The 19,149-nt window shown below is 41.4% G+C and overlaps 1 protein-coding gene across 1 annotated transcript; it reads left to right on the forward strand.

Moving 5' to 3' along the window:
• The first annotated feature begins 308 nt into the window (after nt 1-308).
• On the forward strand, nt 309-16,084 carry IL15RA (interleukin 15 receptor subunit alpha). The gene is made up of 5 exons (XM_052680955.1): nt 309-600; nt 11,829-12,014; nt 12,230-12,337; nt 12,914-13,150; nt 15,891-16,084. The coding sequence occupies exons 1-5, from the start codon at nt 540-542 to the stop codon at nt 15,932-15,934; spliced, it is 636 nt and encodes a 211-aa protein (XP_052536915.1). The 5' UTR covers nt 309-539; the 3' UTR covers nt 15,935-16,084.
• The last annotated feature ends 3,065 nt before the right edge of the window (nt 16,085-19,149 follow it).

Here is a 19,149-nt window from a genome sequence, read left to right on the forward strand (position 1 = left end):
TTCACTATGAGCAGATAGACTTCCAAAAAGCCAAAGCAATATCCATTGGGACTTTTTACTCTATAGGCAGAGCACACAGTTTGTGTCTAATACCCACGCTCATACACCAGACAGCTATACTATGGTGATGATCCTTCTCAAATGCTTGTTCAGCTGCATGTTTGGAGCTGTGAGGCTGCAGAAACCTGCTAATATTTTGCCCCTTCTACTGCCCTCAGCTGCAGGAACAGCTCTGGAGTTAGCAGCTCTGATGTGTCAAACCACTTCCTCCCCACGACAGCACGCACTGCGGCGCTGTGCATTAAGTTTGATTTCCTGGATAAAAGCTACTAATACTTGAAGAGGGAGCAGCCTTTAATCTCTCTGCAGAGCCAGTCAGTGAAACGACCATTTGCTGACCACAGAGTCCTTGCTAGTCCTTGGTAGTTCTAGGGCTAACCACGCAGTAGACAGCTTGTAGGGTCAGCCAACACAAACCCTTCGCTTCTCAGAAACTTCACCATCCTCGGCGTTACGGAGGAAAGATGTAAACAAGTCCCATGGAGCTCAAGCACCTTTTGATGTGGCTCTTGCTTGGATCCATCATGGGGACAAGGGCAGGTAAATGACTATTTCTGCTTTCTGGGGAGGGAAAATATGATTTGCATTTTCATGGTGGCTGCTGGAGGATGTTCGCAACATCCTGACTCTTTTCAGGTAAGGAAAGATGTTAAGCACTAAGGAATTTTTATTCTAAGAAAATGAGAGGAATGGGTTTTGTGCCCACAAAGCATCAGTCAGAGACAATTTAGAGCAGCATGGGATACTTTTGTCTGAGTAATGTATGTATCCTCCAACCCACCTCTGGAACAGTGGGCAGATCAAAGCAACTTTGGGCTTCTCAGGCAGCTTCTGAATTTGTTTTTCCATTTTGTGCATTAGGAAATATAAAAACAGACACTGAAATGTCGTTGCTTCTATAGATAAAATTGATAGCCCTGCTATTAGCTAAAATGTGCCATCCAAGTTTGCTATAGGTACTAAAGGTACCAAATGTCCTTTCAGCCACACCTCCCTAGCAGCAGAACCTTTAAAATATAAATGGAGGCAGCTAATTCATTCAGCACTGTTTTATATGTGTATGCATTACAAAACTGCTTATATTTGGCTTATTTACTGTGACAATTGTGTGCACTAAGGAGTGGTCTGGTGATGTATCACTGTGTTTGCTTTTAAGCTGCTTTATTCAGGGGGGATTAAATTTATATTCTCAGGATAAATGTGGTATTTCCTTCTGTATCTGATGGTGACACCTAGGTTCAGAGGTGTGAGCAGACACAGCCTAAAGGGTTTTGGATAAACTGATATTTTAACAGCTAATGGATCATCTCCAGCAGAGCTGTGTCTTTCACTAAGGTCAGGGCATCTCAAGGAAAGATGCTTATATCCAAACAGCTCTACCCATTAATGCAGAAGTACTTCAACAAATATTTCACTCTCAGTTGATTTCATTCTGTTTACATAATTTTGACTGTAAAGGCTGAACCTTTTCCTATGCGGGGTATTTTGTTTGCCAAACGAAGTACCACTGCCCACGGCAGCTGTTCAAGTGCTGCATGTGAGAGCATCGCAGTGAGACTTTCAGCCATAGAAATGTAAATGGATGGGATCGCTTCTGGGATGAGTCAGGTCCCTGCATCTTGCTTTCTGTATTACTGTGCCCAGGAGACATTGTGAGAGTTCTTGCTGACAAGTCTCGTTTATCAGAAATCTTTCTGGGTTTTGGAAAAAAAAATGGTGAGGTGTTAAGTAGTTGCATTTTATGCAATTTCACATGTTCCAGTTCTTTGATGAATAAATAAACGCATAGCATTGCATTCTTCGCTGTACCTCTAAGCTTCCCTCAGCTCCCTGTATTTATTTTGAATGTCTCTCCCAGTGCTCATACATAATAATTTATATCTATATAAATTCGTCCCTGCAAGTAACACAATTGGGTAGAAACACTGCCCTTTGTACCAGCTTAGGACTTTTTATTGTATAAATGCCTGAAGTACTGCAGTTGCAAGACCTGCCGTATTTATTCTTTATGGGGTTCGACAAGGAGAGTGTTTATTCCTTATGGTGTTGAACAAGCAGACCTGGGAACAGGCATAAGCAAAGAAAAAGGAAAGAAGCTAGACCAACGTGGTCAAAAAAGAGCCATGTCTTCCTCATCCAAACACACACAATCCTGGTCATGTCGTTTTGCCTTATTCTTTTCAGCTTTTCCCAATATTTCAGGTTCAGTTCAGTAAACAGATCTTGCCATAGTTGTTGTTTGCAAGAGTTTCAGTTAAAAAAAAAAAAAAGAACCATTGGGAATAAATATCACTGGGGGAAAAAGAAAATAAAATCTATTATTTCAAAGAACAGTTTCACTGATGGGTCTCAAAGTGTTTTGCAGAGGGCAAAGTTCTCTGACATTATATGGGGAAACCAAGGGTCGTTAATTTAAACTACACCTTAGTGCTGAAGAGGAAAAGAGAAATTCAGGTTTTCTCCTGAAGAACATCTCCTTTACCTCACTTACCCTGCACAGCAGCAGTGCCTAGGAGCTGTAGGCATGGACAAGACACATGCTAGGTGAGGGTCAAATACAAGATAAAAGCTAGACTGTGCTCCTATGACCTTTCCATCTTGGTATTCATTTTACAGGAATACACTGAATATATTTGCAAGTCAAACCTGGAAGGGATTAAAACTCACAAAAGGAAGAATTTCATTCAGCTGAATTTCATTCACACAAGATGGGTACCAGATCTCAGTCATTTAAATGAGAGGAATTTCTTTCCCATTATACTTGCATATTAGCACTTGCTTCCATGGATTTGAAATGCAGTGCAGAATAAATTAAAGTTGTCAACCACACACAAGTGCTTCTTTTAAGGTCAAATAGAGAGCAAATATGCTTATAGAACTTCCAGTTACAGTGATCCTCAGCAGCAAAGTGCCCATCATAGAGTTACAATCTAAAACTAATTTTTAATTGTTAAAATTGTGATCCTGCTAAGAAAAAAGAATATTGTGGAAAGAAAGCCTGCAGTATCTGCTTCTGAGATAGAGAGATCTCCTCCCTACATATGTCCCCATATGTCCTTCACTTCCAGTTTGATATTAAGGGTCTTTTAGAACCTAAATGATGCCGTGATTCTGTATGATTCTATGATTACCTTTTATTATGGTAAAAAAATCCACTGTAGCTACTACTGGAAAAAAACGACCTTTGACTCTGCTCACTATGTAGCATCACTTGCTCCCTGTAGTATCATGATTTTGGCCCCACTGTTTTATTTCCTGATGTCCAGCTGAGTACCTTTGTCTCTCCTGTTACATCAGCTGCATCTTCAAATCCAAGCTTTTGGATGTTAACTACCTGTGTTCTCCATCTCCAGAACTTATCTCAAATCTTGGAACAGTTTCCCAACCTGGATTACTTACTCTTCTTTCCACCCTCCTTCAGTGCTTCTCTAAAATCACATTTCCAAAGTCCTCTTATGACTTTCTTTGCTCAAATCCCTGTTCCTCATCCCAGCACTTTATCATCTGCCGCTTTTTCTTGATGTTCTCTCTTTTTAAAGTGCAAACATTCAGAAAAAGGATATATATTTTTCTTTAGTTGTCAAAATGTTCCATTCATCACAAGGTCAGAAAAAGCAATCAACGCTGACAGATAATTTCCATTCTACTCACGAGAATTCCAACAAAGATCTCAACGACCAGTTCTACACTAAGATCATAAGTCAAATCAAATGAGTTCTAAATTACTAAAGTTAAGATTCCCACCAGGCCTTTTATCAGTGTTGTCCAAGACTGGGACACTTGCTGATCATCCAGTTCAGTTATTATCAGAGAGGATATTTTCCATAGCCCTTCCAATCCAACAAAAGGAAAGGCTGAGAAAGTTCCAGCCAAAGGAGTCTGAATGTCCACCATTGCTTAAAAAGCCAAATTTCCTTCTCAGTGATGTGTAATTCCATTTAGAGGAAAATACTCAAGAGCCAAGTGTAACATAAGCCACAGATTAATTAAAAAAAAATTATATAAATCTATTTAAAAACAAATGGCCACATACCAAAATGATGCTTTCACATAGAATACCTACAAAATCAGACGCTATGTTCTCCTGTCATTTTGCATTCAGGATTTTCCTTTAAAGAAATGGAGCTCTGTGACTTTACCACAGAACCAAGAAGGCTGCATTTGAGCTGGTTTACCTACCGTTACCTCCCTTATGAAACATTCCCCCTCTTTCCTAACTTTCCCTCTTTCGAATCCACATTTGCAGTGCAAGTCCCCTGCCCAGTTCCTACCAGGTGTGAGATTTCAGCTTCCTTAACTTTAGCCATTTGCACCATTGATGTCTCCATCAAGATGGATGAGTAGACCCCCTCCCTAGCCAGAGGAGATAAAGAGATACTTTTAGGGCACAGATCATCTACCAGATTGCATATAAGGGTGTAATGAGTCACCTTCTGCAAGTCCCTTTCTAGTGACTACGGGGGGATTTGAAATGTCTGCTATTTGTTTGCTGGGTGACGCTCATTAGTTTATGCTTTAAAAAAAGGCATGAATCTATTTTAATGGAGATAAATATGTTTATGGAAGAAGGAAGACAGATCACTGAATCATAGAATCATTACAGAATGATAGAATCATTTGATTTGGAAGGGACCCTTAAAGGTCATTTAGTCCAGCTCCTCTGCACTGAACATGGACATCCACAGCTCGATCAGTTTGCTCGGAGCCCTATTCAGACTGGCCTTGGATGTCTCCAGGGATGGGGCAACCACCACCTCTCTGGGTTTCCTGCTCCAGTACCTCACCACCCTTATCGTAAAACCTTCTTCCTTATCTTGTAAAAATTCCTTCCTACTTTTAATCTCTCCTCTTAGTTTGAAACCATTTCCCCTTGTCCTAACACAACAGATCCTCCTTGGATCATTTCTGAGGCCCTGTCCTGGACGCACTCCAACAGGTCCATGACTCTCCTGAGCCAAGGACTCCCCATCTGAACACAGTGCTGCAGGGGAGGTCTCGTAGCGCAGAGCAGAGGGGCAGGATCAGGTCCCTTGCCCTGCTGGCCATGCTTCTTTTGTTTCAGTCTGGGACACAGTGGGCTTTCTGTTCTGAGAGGGCACGTTGCCAGCTCACGTCCAAGTTTCCGTCTACCACTTACCCCCAAAATTATCAGTGAAGGAACACCTTGGTCACCAGAAGACACAACAAATAGCCTCTTCAGGCTATTCTGTCAGGAACTCACAGCAGTGGAGATTTCAGATTGAAATGAAATCAGTGTACTGTCTACACCATGTTAATTCCCAATGCAAACACTAACAGTGCTCACCCACCTCTGCAGCTGATAGAGAAGCACCTGTAGGCATTGCATTGAAGAATGTAATTTACATGCCTACTGTCCTCCAGAGGTGCCTTCTCAGCTCCACTCCTTACAGAGGGAGATAAGAAAGCAGCTTCCTGAGGTTAAACTATGCTTCATATCTTATCCCTCCGCACGAGAAAGGTTTTTTCCACTGTAACAGATTCCAGCCTTGTTTATGGAAATATTCAGATTAAGAACGCTTTCATCCTTTTTAACAAAGTGTTAATAGGGAAGTCCCCAGCTCATACTCCAACTTACTTTATGCTGTCTTTTCAATAGAAACATGTTCTAGAATAACACACTCAGCAGACATTCAATTCTCTATTCCTTAGAATAAAATAGGAACACAGAAAACCATCCCCTGCCCTGCAGGGTTGGTGTCTTTCCTATTGCTGTTTTCATCTGCAATGCATTTCTGTCATTTGAATTGCAGACTCGTTACAAACCAAGATGAATTCAATAATCTGTGTTTAATCTACAGTAAAGACAACCAAAATCTTGCAGGCAAATTATCGTAAACATCAGGTCTGCAGCTCAGCACCACAGCTTCCATCTACTGCCAGCTTACAAATCCATATAGACTCACATGACATTAATCAGATGGGAAAGAAGCAAGCAGAGCTACAGCTACCTTGCTACTGGGCCCTTTGGGAAAAAGTTTTCAAGTTAGAAAAAGTTCATTACCATTTCAGTCCAGTTGCTGGTATCAATTCCTTCTGTTCACCCATATCAGTTTCGTCTTCATGAGGTATGCTCTATTTAGAGAGCACGGAGTTTCAGACAGCAAGAACCCCTTGGGCTGAATTAGCTTTTCAGGAACAGCTGGGGAAATCTCTTCATTTTGACATAGTTGGATTCCTTGGCATCTCTAGGGAAAGGCTCTCTTCATCTCTGAACTGGCAAGTGTTTGAACTGCTTGGCTTCGTCCCCTGCTCCTAGCCAGATCTTCAAACAGCCAGTTTCCTACTGATCCCTTCCTATTGCCTTTGTATTTAGGGGAAAAATGTCCTATGTCTGCAGCTTGCTGTTTTAACTTTACATCAGAGTAATGTCAGCGCTGGTGACACGTCACGTGGCAGAGGAAGTTCTGAGTTTAGGTTGCCATGGCATGACTCACTGCCTGTGTTTGACTAATCACTAAAAATACCTGCTAAGAATTTCCCCATTCACTTATTTGGGACGAAAGGTGCTGTTCTGATGCCTTGTCTAACACCACTTGGCCAACTCAGATATGGAAGAGAAAAACACAGGTGAGCTTCATAAAAACTGGTACTAAACAACTACTGCGAGCAAAGATTTCTATTGGGTCAATAATATATGTGACTGGGAAATCTCAGGGAAGAAATACAAGCACTAAAGGAACTGATGAGGTTTAGCTAATGGTTTTCTTTCCTCTGAACCTACATAGGGGAGATTTAGACTGCATATAAGAAAAAAAAGATCTAGCTGTAGATGTCCCTGTTCATTGCAGAGGAGTAGGGCTAGATGACCTTTAAAGGTCTCTTCCAACTCAAATGATTCTATGATTCTATGATGATGGCATTAAATGTCGAGGAGAGCCAAAAGCCTAACTTGTAGGGATAGAAAGTAGAGATAAAGTCAAAGAGATGAAGCTGTGAAAAATAGATCCACAGCAAGTAATTTATGGAATTTCTCAACTGGTCAGAGCACTGAAATAAAGATCTCCATCACTAGTGCCATGGGATCTCTGTGGCTATTTTATGTGTTATTGAAAAGCTCTTCAATCTTGCAGCATAGAGTAAGGTTTATCTTGCCTAATTTCTGGTTAAGGACCCAGTCTCACCCTAATGCCTGTATTCCTTGCTTAATTACTGAATTACAGTGATTTAATTGTTAGGTATGCATCAGTTACAGAAGGCAGTTAAGTTTCATTTAGCACAGGATGATAAACTTACAAAAGATTTGGCATGGTTTGTAGGCCAAAACACAAGCACATCAAGGAATTCTGCCTAGCACTGGCCTCTGATAGCACCTGTAACATGTCTGTGAGCTTTTATGGGTGCCTCAGATGCCTTGAGACATCTGAAATGGCACTGGGGAATCTTTCCCTAAGTTGGAATAGCAAGAACCCACCTATCTTATGGCAGAGATGACAAGCAGAACTTGGAAGGCTTAACCTTAATTTTAGGGAGCACACCAAAAGATACTCTGCTTTTCATTTTACATTTGGCAGGTATTGATCGTCTGAATTATAAGTCTCCATGCACTACATGATCATATTGAAAAACTGTTCCAAAATTTCCAAGAATGCTGTAGGCACCAAAAATCATAGAATCGTAGAGTCATTAATGTTGGCAGAGACCACTAAGATCATCTAGTCCAAACATCAACCCATCACCACCACGTCCACTAAACCATGTCTCCCAGTGGCACATCTACCCTTATTCTGTTGATAAGTGGAGAAATGAGGACTAGAATAGTTAGATAGTTAGTAGCTCTGAATGTTAAAGTCATATGGCAGTTTTGGTGGGGAGGAGATGAAAATGGTGAGAGGTGATGAAGCTTGCAAGGGAAGGAAAGAGAGGAAAGTGATTATCAGGTTTGAAGTAGAAGGCAATGAGGGTAAACAGCAACTTTAAGGATGGAGATATGAGCGGTGTGCTGAAGGAAAGCGAGGAGGCAAAATCCCAATAGGAGATTTGAAGGTGATGTGAGGACACTGAAACAAAGACCACTGTTACAGTGTCATGGAATCTTAGTGGTTTTAAAACTGATTATTGGCACGAATGTAGCCCCAGAGCTGATGTAAAATTAGGCAGAAGTCAGAGGAAGAGAAGCTGGGCTGTGGAAAACTGGGCCACCAGAGGTTATGAGGTAGCTGTCTCCTGAGTGTGCTGGTCTTTTATCAGATCTACATATTCTTATCACGAGAACAAAAACAAACTAACATTAATTGCCTTCTAGGTGAAAAATAGCAGAAAATTAAAATTGACCGTCCTTTAAAAATGTAAAAAAGTCAGAAATCTAGTCACAGAGTAGACCTGCACTCCTATTTCTTAGTTGCCTTGCTTTTTTCCCATCTGTTGACTCTTCTATCACCCACACTGCAGGGATTTTGAGTCTTTTGGGGTCAAACCATCCAATTTCCTTGGGCACTCTTGGAAGAGTGACTGGGGTGATGGTAGAGATGGTAGGCAATACAATCCAAATCTCTTCCTGACTCCTTCTTGGCACAGTTTTTCTACCCTATCCTGTGATGTCTAGTGCCATGAAACATTCTTGCATGCCTATATGCAACCACATACAGCCCCTGCAGCTTTGGAGGACACTTACTGTACCTTGAAGAGAGTCTAAAGATATGAATTAGTTTGAGCCTATGAAGCTTCTAAATGTCAAAGCACTGGAAGTTCTTTTGGGTTTGGTGGCCAAATTATAGTTTCCAATCTTAGATGGACTTCACTGGGTGTATTGTCATGATCATGAATTACTATCACTATGTAATTTATATTCACATGAATTACTATCTAGTGCTACAATTTCTGGAGTACGAGATGATAAGTTGGGCTTTTTTGGGTCAGGCATGGTGCCACTAACTGTCAGACACTGAAAATTTAGCATTAAAATATAAGACATTAGAAGTACAGAAATACTATAGATCAGCATGTCGGGAACCTACTTATTCTTGAAAGGCAGGTAAAAGCCCACTTAAAGAAAAGCACCCTTGAACACAGATAGGACGCCTAGAGACAATGAAGAGGAGTAATGGCAGTTGATGTCTTGGCACATCCATATTCATGCATGAGGACTGGTATAATAGTAAACCCTAAAGCTGATCAATTCTGTATCAAAAAAAAGGGAGAGGAGGTCAAACATGACAAGACCAATGGTTTTGAAAGGATATGATTGTTGGAAAGGAGAAGATTCTCAAAAATGAGAGCAGAAGAAATGTTTAGCTGTGGTACTAAGGGACACGGTTTAGTGGGTTTATATTGGTAGTGGGCAAATGGTTGGACTGGATGATCTTGGAGGCCTTTTCCAACCTTGATGGTCCTATGATTCCATGGTTCAAAACACGTGATGTGACAGTAAAGAAGTGGAAGCCAATAGAGAGAAGCAAAGAGAAGCCCAGAGTGGCCAAGGTAAGGCCTAGGAGAGTCATCTTTCTAAATTCTTTCTGGATCAGAAGGAATGCGGCTGTAAAAGCCAAAGAAGATACATCAGTGGTTTAGATGAGAAAAGGTGAGAATGTGAGTGATGTGGATGAAATTAAAAGTCTAGATAATAGGAATGTTGCATGAGATCCAGCTGAATCTTGTACCTTTTGATCCAAGGGCACAGCTCAACTGGAAACCAGGTATTGCTCGCTGCCACCCCTGTGCACCATTTATATGCAACCCTCATCTGATGCCTGCAACTTCAGAAGAAACCTAAACTCATTTGATCATTGACTGAAACAGTTGCCCTTCATGATGAATAGGCTAGATGCTGTGGCTTTTCTTATGAAGAGACTAAAGAGTTGTAGGTTTGGGTAACTTGTGTTGAGATTCAGATCTGCAGCCTGCTTCAAAGAGGCGTTTGAAGTCTTGAGGGAAACATGCTTTTAGCTTATAGGGAAAGTGAGAGTACGTGCTCTCAACTTGCTGCTCATCTGATAACTCTTTAATTTTAATCACCCTGACAGTCTGTGGTAAACCATGTGGTTAACTATTTCGAGTGCCGTGTGCTTCACTTGAAGCCACAGTCTGATTTGGTTGTGAGGTGAGTTCTTTGATAACACAAAGACACGGGGCCATGAAAACAGTCCTTGTGTGGCTTGGCTGTTAAGCCATTCACAATGCTCTTCATTGTGGCCTTCTTTGAAATTAGTGACTTTTACCAAGTGCAGGATAATGAAAAGCAAAAAGGGCAGAAAATATCAAAGTGAGAAAATGATGAGTGGCTCCAACAGAGCTTTACAGGACTGGGCTTGGGGATTGCTGGCTGGTTTGCTATAGGCATGGCTTTGTTTCAAGGAGAAGTCATTTTAGGAAGTCAAGGGCAGATGCCAAATGAACAGCTATCAGGAATTCAAGGCCCTTTCAGAGTCTTTCTCGCTAGTTCCCAGGCTGAATTAATTGTGGCTGTAGAAAATGTGAAGACAGTGATTAAACATTTTATTCATAATAGCTGTTACTATTGTGCATAAGCTTAAGGGGCCAACGATCATGAACCCAAATATACCGAGTGCCTGCCCCGATGTACCCAGTATGTTTTGTTTTCAGATTTCTCAGCCTTTAGACCTTAAAAAAATCATTAAGTAGTGCCTTCATTATATTCTGGGTCTGCAGCTCAACTTTCAAGTGCACTGAAAATGATCTCAATTCATTCCAACTGATTGAGAAGTATATTTAGTTGCAATTTGCTGATGACACAGCACTTAACATCCTTGTTTGGGGACAAGTTATATATAGGTTTGAAAACTAATTTCCTAGTAAGCTGCTTGTTGGTGTGCCCAGAGAGAACTGTCTACTCTGCTTTTGCAGATGACTGAAACTTTTAATAATTTTTTATTAAGTGTAGACAAATGCAAGTTTCATGTTACATCGTGGAGATTCCCAATGGAATTTTTCTGCACTTTGCACAAATCTGTTCTTGTAAAATCAATGGTAATGGCTAATTCCAACGTGAATAAAGACAGTTAATAACAACAATATTTTAAAAATAATATAAGTAATAAGTGTATTTTAAATCATGTAAAATAATAATTTAATTAGAAAACCAAAGCCTCTTCTTGACCTGGAGACAATCAATCAAAGAAGCAAAACTTCTCCCATTGCTTTCATGCCATCCGGTTTCATCCCTTAGCCCTCCAACAATGGACCAATCCTCTGTTAGGAGGAAGAGGAGGAGGAGGAAGCTGGATTTGCACACTGACTCAGCTGACTCTGGGTTTACTTCCAGACCAACCAACCAGAGCTGCAGACAGACCTGGATGTCCGCAACACATGGTGCCATCACCTCATGGTCATGCACCAGGCTGCACCTGAGTGACTTTCAAACCTCCCATGATGTCTTTCTACAGGAGTGCTGTCCTGTCACAAGCAGCAGCTCCAGGAGATCTGTACATGGAGAGCTCTTTCTAAGAAAATTGGTACAGGGGAGCCTTTGCCCATCTAACTTCAATGCCACAGCCCCATAGGATCCCAGACATAAATGCAGTAATGCAGAGCTCACTCTGGTTGACAACCTGAATTGTGTTTCACCCAGGTGATGTTCTTACCAAGCTGAATTTAATTTCCCATAGCCAGCTCAGGTGAATATCTCCCAAACCCCTTCTTCTAACGTCTATCACTTCAAACCTCTTACTGGGAGCAGAATTAGGCCCAGATACTTAACTGAGCACAGTCTGGCACTGTTGTTCAGAAAGATACTGGAAGCCTTTGGAGGCAGGTGCACAGGCTGTTCTAAATCATAGATTTTCTGATTGCAGAAAAATGCCCACCTCTTTCACCTACTGAATTTGCTGACGTGGCTGCTGACACATATCCACTGAAGACCAAACTGCGTTATGAGTGTGACAATGGCTACAGGAGAAGAAGTGGGAACTCCTTGACCATTCGGTGTTTGAAGGTATCAGGGACTGCTTCTTGGGTCCACGATGAACTTGTATGCATTGGTAAGCGATTACCAACTTTTTTGGCACTTGTGGTGTTTTCCCAGAGTGAGTATGCAAGATGTAACAGGGCACTTTGGTAACAAATGATCTTTTGTGCTTGTCTTTGCAAATTAAAACTTCTAACAAGTCTGTTCTGTCTGTAAAAGCTTGACTGCTCAGGCTTAGCTCTGCTCTTTGTCCTGCTATCATGCAGTAAATATATCTTCTTCTCACAGATGAGAAAATTTTGTTCTCAAAGAATCACACAGCTAAGTTAAATTCTACACAAGAGCCACCAAGAGAAACCCAGAGCCCAGCACCTCCAAAGCAAGTAAACAATTCAAGTAAGTTAGAGTCTAATCAGTACTGTAACACTTCTCCCATTCATTTCCATGGAAGCCGTACAGGAGTGATAATGAGCAATTTTTAATTATTTTGGTAGTCAGGGAGAATAAATATGCTATAATACCTGTTTGTCTGAGCAAGTGAAAACAAGCAAGTAAATGATTTCTTTATATGTTCAAGAGGTAGGAAAGTTTGGTATATCTTACTTGCCTGTATTTTATATGAATACAAATCACGTTGTTTCTTCCTAGGTAACAGTGATAGGGTGAGAGGTAATGGCCTTAAGTTGCAGCAGGGGAGATTCAGGTTGGACATTAAGAAAAATTTATCCTCAGAAAGAGTGGTGAGGCATTGGCACAAGCTACCCAGGGAGGTGGTGGAGGAAGTGTTAAGGAAAGGGTAGATGTGGCACTGAGGGACATGGGTTAGTGGGCATGGTGGGCATGGGTTGATGGCTGGCCTGGATGAGAGCTTAGAGGTCTTTTCCAACCTCAATGATTCTATGATTCTATGCAAAACAAAAGCAGTAAATCAAACCTATCTGCCTAACAATGTGCTGCTTTGTGAATTCCCAGGTTTTTGTGGTATGCCCAAAACTGTCCTTCATGCCTCTCTGAGCGTACAACAAGTATATTCTGTGGGGCAAGTATTACGTTTCACATGCCCGACTGGCTACAATGAGCAGCTTCCTACCTCTGGCACCATCACGTGCAAGAATGTGACTGGAAGAATCAAGTGGATGCCCCTTGATAAGCCATGTACCAGTGGCAGCAGCCCTATAAACAAGCAGCTGTCACATCTTATTGAGGCAGGTAAGATTTTTCTTTGGCATCACAACAATGTCATGACCCGTTCACAGAGGGTCCACAGAAGGTCCTCTGCCAACACAGGAACAACCTGAGAAAAAACCTGCGTGGGGTTCAGGATGGAGAGATCAGTGACCATAGGACTCTGACAGTGGTGGAAATGATGCTCATGGGAAGGACATAGTTACATCCCACTTGGTCTTGGGAGATTTCATACTAAAAAGGAAGAAGAACTTGGGAGCAGATAGAGCCACTCTGTCACAGATTAGGATGAAAATAGTAGAATAAGCTTTTCTCTTTTCTCCTTGCTACTGACAGATGAGGCTATTGTAGCTTCAATTCAAACTCCAAAATTGTATCAGCATTTCTCATGATGAATAGTTTTAGATGAATTGTACAACAGAAAGACTTACTTATTCCCAGGTGAGTATAACAGAGCCCAGATGACTACCTCAGAAGCTACACCTATATAATGACAGGTGAGAGACATGGCCAGGTAGTGGGGCAGGGACATTTGGACAGGCTCCTTTGCCTGCAGAATGACCTCTGCCTCATTGCTGCTCTGTCTGTAGAAACAAATCATCTTACTGGGCACACTGGTTCAGCATTATACAAAGAATGTCATCCCTTTTTTATAGATCTGGATGTTTCCCTGTGGTAGTTAGCAGTGTTTCAAATATGGCAGTCACAAACTGTTCTTCGGTCTTTACTCCTCTTTCAGGTCATTTTCTTCCATTCATAATTACCCTTAATGCTGTCAGGATGAAGGAACTTCTCGCTACAGTGGAAACAATCCATCAACACGCCAGTCCTAGAACAGGATACAACCTCTTGAAAAGTCAGAGATTATAAATATTTGAAGCTTTAAAACTAGGATTACAAAAAACAAATGTCTGGATGGTGACATGGGCCATCTGGGCCTTTAAATTCTTTAATTCAACAGAACAATAATTTCATTTTCCTGCAAAAGTGCACTAGAGCCTGAGTAAGACCAGTCTTTTTTGTCAGTGCACTGAAAATGTATTCGCCCTAAGGAACGGGCTGCCCAAGGAGGTGGTGAAGTCACCATTGCTGGAGGTGTTCAACAAAAGGATAGATATGGCACTGAGGAATATGGATTCGTGGGGATGGGTGGATGGCTGGACTGGATGACCTTAGTGGTCTTTTTCAAACTTAATGATTCTATGGTTTTATTTTTTTTTTTTTCCTTTGTTACTATGTGGTTCCTTTAGTGGTGCCATATATGGTCTCTCCTTTCTCTGCTTTCTCCTTAACAGTGAACACAAACACATTTATCCACTCTTAAAAAACCTCCCTTATTAGAAGGTAAAAAGCCTTCTAATACCTCATACTGATGTATGAGAGTTCAGAGCTTCCTTTTTGCAGGATAAGGGAGAAATTCAGTGGATTTCTATCACTAGGAAGGATTTTGTTTCCATTTCTGGGGAAAAAGAGGTCCCATTTGAAGCCATATTTCCAAAGTCTTGTTTGGTACTTTGACAGTCATCCTTCCCAGTCTCGTGTGAAATAATCTTAGCTGGATCCTATTCCCTCCAAGCCACCTCATGCCCACCCTTGGCAGATACCAGATCAGCAGATATGTTGCTATCCAGGCTGGCAACATCCATCGATGGCCAGGAAACAAACATGACGATTACTCAGTGTGCAGTGGCAGACCTGTCACACCTAACCCAACTTTGCCCTCATTACTACCTCGATGCTGGGATGAGCTCTCTCCTCACCAGAAGAGCAAATCAATACAAAATCAAGATTTTCTCTCTCTTTGTATGTTCAACTCATCCATCCTTTTCCTCATCACTGATATGGCCAGTGACAAGCATGTCATTTTGTTAATTGGGCTCAGACTTCACCTCATCTTGTAGAGAATTACTTTGCCTTTAGTTTGCTGTTCTATTGAAGAGATCCATCTCTGTTCTAAGAGGTTCTGCAAGACATACCTGTGCCCATGGATCAGAAGAAAAGTCAGTAAACAAAGTGTGCAGACTGTTTAAGCACTACAGCTTTTTACAAAGTGGTTTCCAAAGGCGTATAAGGGGTGTAAAGGAAAATAATCACCCAAAAATCTGTTTTTTAAATGAAGTAATTTTCAAATTCTTCCTCTGAAACTTTATGTGAATTCAGTGCATATCTTCCACTGAAGAAAGGGAGGAAAATGTAAATATTTAAATGATGTGTTTCTTACACATTTCCAAAGGGCTGAAAGAGGACGGGAAAATAAAATATTTGCTCACAGCTAAAACCGATGCATTTAGATCAGTCTGAAATGATTTTCTCCTCCCCCTTCCCCATCTCCCATTCAATCATTAGCTGCTAAAATAGAAATCAGCTCTTACTGTGCATATGCTCAAGACTTCGTACAAGGGCTCTTGATTCCAGCTGGAGTCTGCTGGCAGCCGTAGCGCACATAATAATGAAGAGGAATAATGTAGTGTGATAAAGGAAGGGAAGGAAGGATATTGCTAACTATGCCAGAGGATGCAACAACAGGATCTCCTGGTTATTTGGCCATGGTTGCTCTCTTGTCTCCCAGATCCCCTCTGGCTGGGTCTGTTTGTCCCCAGGAGCAAAGCAATGGGGCCATGTGGGGGGAATTATTGTCTCTGGGCATAGGGACAGGATAAGCTGCTCTTCTATTTCTCCCGGTTGGGGTAACTGCAGTAATCCCTGTGGAGCACTGCAGATAACTCCAGGTGCTGATTTTGTGCTGATTCTCTATTTTTTGCAGTCATTTTTTCCATTCTGCTTCTCCATTCTGCTGTCTTATTTTGAGTCACCGAGCAGAGATGATAAACGGGAAGGAACCAGGAAAATGTGAAACCTAAAAAAATCCCTGGAAGAGCTCTCAGCCGGATCTACCACTTCATTACTGCACTGCTTGGATTTCTGAATACCTTCTCTGGTATTAAATAAATGACCCCGGATTTTGGGTTGTCTGGTTCAGCTGTTAAATACTGGCAAAAGAAAAGGAGGAATCAGAGCTTCTGAAATCAAGAAGTGTGCACAAAACCACTTTGTCTCAGCCACTGTGGAACTGAGAGTGACAGTTCAAATAACGGGTGGAAAATGAATCCTGCGAGGAAATTAAGGTTAATTATGCAAATATGTTGGTTTCAGATAGATTGCGCAATCAGTCTTTTTCTATCTGGCTGATCTGTGGGAAGTCTGATGGAGCATCTGCCATCACCACCAAGTTATTCTTTGTCCTTCGTCCCCCTGATTTTTCCGACGTGCCACGACAACTTTGTACTGCAGGCTTATTTTAGTCTGGCCTCCTCACTGCTTCTATTACTACACTGAGATGTAACTTGTTCCTGTTCAGAGCCTCCTCCGCCAACGTAATCCAAAGTGTCCCTGTTTCACACTTGCAAGTTCTCCTTTTCTAGTCTTTCTCTGCAAATGCTCATTCCAGTTTCTCCTTATGTTTTTTACTAATTACTAGTGGGCTCTGCCTCTCTGCTGAATGGGAATTTTTCTCTACAAGGCGGGTGGAATTATAGAATAGAGTCACAGAGTCATAGAATGGCTTGGGTTGGAAGGGACCTCAAAGATCGTCTAGATCTCACCACCCCCACCCAAGACATAGAAAATAACTTTGCGAAGCCATCAGCAATGTGTTTAGCAGTGCTTTCAGTCAGTATGTGATAGGATAAAGCCATAGGTAGTGTAGAAAATGCTTTGAAACTTGTTTTATTGAAGATGGTCTACTGTGGTGCAATCTGTGCTTGGACTGTTACGGGGTTTCTGAGAATATGATAGGTGAAAAATTTTCAAGAATAATCGGCATCTTCCTGACTCTGTGGTGGGACAGAGGGCTGAAATAACCAATACCAGATGAAGCAGTAACTGAGGTCCTAAGTGGTGTCTTTTGCAGAACTTACAGACTGATTGCTCAGGCTGCCCAGAGATCTCCCATCTCTAGAGACATTCAAAGTCAGTCTGGATGGGGATCTGAGTGACCCAATGTAGCTATAGGTGTCCGTTTGCTGCAGGGCAGTTGGACTAGATGACCTTTAAGAGTTCCTTCCAACCCAAATGATTCCATGATTCTATGACTCTAAGATTCTACAATTCTGTCACCTCTCCCGGTACAGACAAAACCATAGAAAGCCCGACTCTTCCCTGTAGTAAAGTTTTTTCTACCCATGGTGATGACTTTCCAGGGAACTGTGGCACTGAGATTTAAGCTAGTGAAACCAACGCCATGCTACAGAACAACCAGTTTGCACTGGTGACTCCAAGACCAGCAGGACCAAATAAGCAGGAGGCCTGGACACTCACATCCAATGTGAGAAGGTGGCACAAAATATCACAGCCTAATTCTTAGGACAGCAGGGTGACTTTCCATCTGCAGAGGACAGATGGAGGGAATGCACTCCATCACTGAGATGAGGAAAGAGTCCTGCCTGAAGCTGCCTCCCAGAAACACTTCTACAGTATAGCAATTATAGTATTCTGACATTACAACCTCATGTAAGTGACCAGGTGGACAAATGGACTGATCACCCAAGCACATTAGATGGTAGTACTGTCCCTACAGATCACACACCACTTTTTCTACAAAGAGATGCTGGAAGCCTGATTTCACCCAGTCCATGCTGTGCTATGCTATGCTATGCTATGTCATGCTATGCTATTCTATTCCATTCCGTTCCATCCCATCTCATTCCATTCCATCCCATTCCATTCCAGTATTGCTCCGGAGCAGAGGAGGCACAAGATTAATTTGGCAGTTCCTTTTATACTTGCAGAGCATCAAAAAGCCTAGTGTAAAGGCATCTGAGGACAGATTAAAGCATGACTTCAGCATGTGCAGTATTTGATATATACCTACTTTATTGGGAATTTATGAGTTTTGAATAGACCTCTGCTTCTTCTTCATTCTGCCTGGTATGATAGAGTTCAACTGAGAAAATACAAACAAATCTGAGACAAACAATGGGAAGGAACAAGTTCCTTAGAGGAACATATTTATCTCACCCTATTGCCTATATGTATATGTATGCCTATAGTTATTTATTTATGTCATATGTATCTACATACACATATACTGCACATATATACACATACGTATATGTAACTGTACATCTATATGTACATAGTTGTACATATACACATGTGTGCCCATATGTAGACCAAATCCCTCAGTGTTTAAAGGCACTTGTTTCTCTTCACTGACTCTAAATGATGCCCAAATTGACCAGATTACCTGTAGATGCTTACATGTTATGTCAAGAACCAAACAGGATTAATCCCTTCTAATTTGGTGGGCATGACATGTTAGTTTGTTTTCTATTTTGTAATAGAGTGCATGTCATTACTTTAATGAGTTGTATTCCTGTTGAGTTTTTCTCACTCCATAGCTTTGACATTTATACTTTCCATAGTTTTATTCCTGTTGGAACAGGACTGATTTGTAATATGTATCTTTATAAATACATGACTGTCTATTACACACTGGTATATTGTATGGGAGCAAACAGCAATCTGTATTTATGTAACAGATAATATCTTTTCAAACCTGCCAGCTGCTCTGAAGTGTGCAAGCAGTGATACTGAGCTCTCCTGTTTCCTTTGTTTAATGCACATTAGTTACTGTTAACATAACTATGTTAAGCACTGCAATTAGGTTGGCATGACTTGTCCCACTCATGGCAGTTTACTGCAGAAAGCTAATATTTTACCTGCTTCTAGCATGTACATTTTTAGCCCGTTACGCAGAAAATGAGTCATGTCTCCCATTGCTCTGATGACTTATTCTACTTTCTCTAGCCAGGTTGCTTCATGGGCTCTCTCTCCATATTTTGTCTTTGTTTCTTGGCAATCAAGGGAGATATACTGCTAGCATGGTACCTGTAAGCCATACATACTGGAGAAATATTACAGGATTCAATTTTCTTAGCTATTAATGTCTACAAAGGGTCAGAACTCAGGTGGTGTCCAGCATGGGAGCTGTATGTGTCCTTCATCAGAAAGCCGTAAGTCTC

The sequence above is a fragment of the Tympanuchus pallidicinctus genome, unplaced genomic scaffold (genome assembly GCF_026119805.1).
Source record: "Tympanuchus pallidicinctus isolate F22 unplaced genomic scaffold, pur_lepc_1.0 scaffold19, whole genome shotgun sequence".
NCBI lineage: Eukaryota > Metazoa > Chordata > Aves > Galliformes > Phasianidae > Tympanuchus > Tympanuchus pallidicinctus.

Coding starts and splice junctions, on each gene's coding strand:
- IL15RA (XM_052680955.1), top strand. CDS start 540: ATGGAGCTCAAGCACCTTTTGATGTGGCTCTTGCTTGGATCCATCATG. Junction 601..11,828: donor CATCATGGGGACAAGGGCAG/GTAAATGACTAT, acceptor TTCTGATTGCAG/AAAAATGCCCACCTCTTTCA. Junction 12,338..12,913: donor AAAGCAAGTAAACAATTCAA/GTAAGTTAGAGT, acceptor GTGAATTCCCAG/GTTTTTGTGGTATGCCCAAA.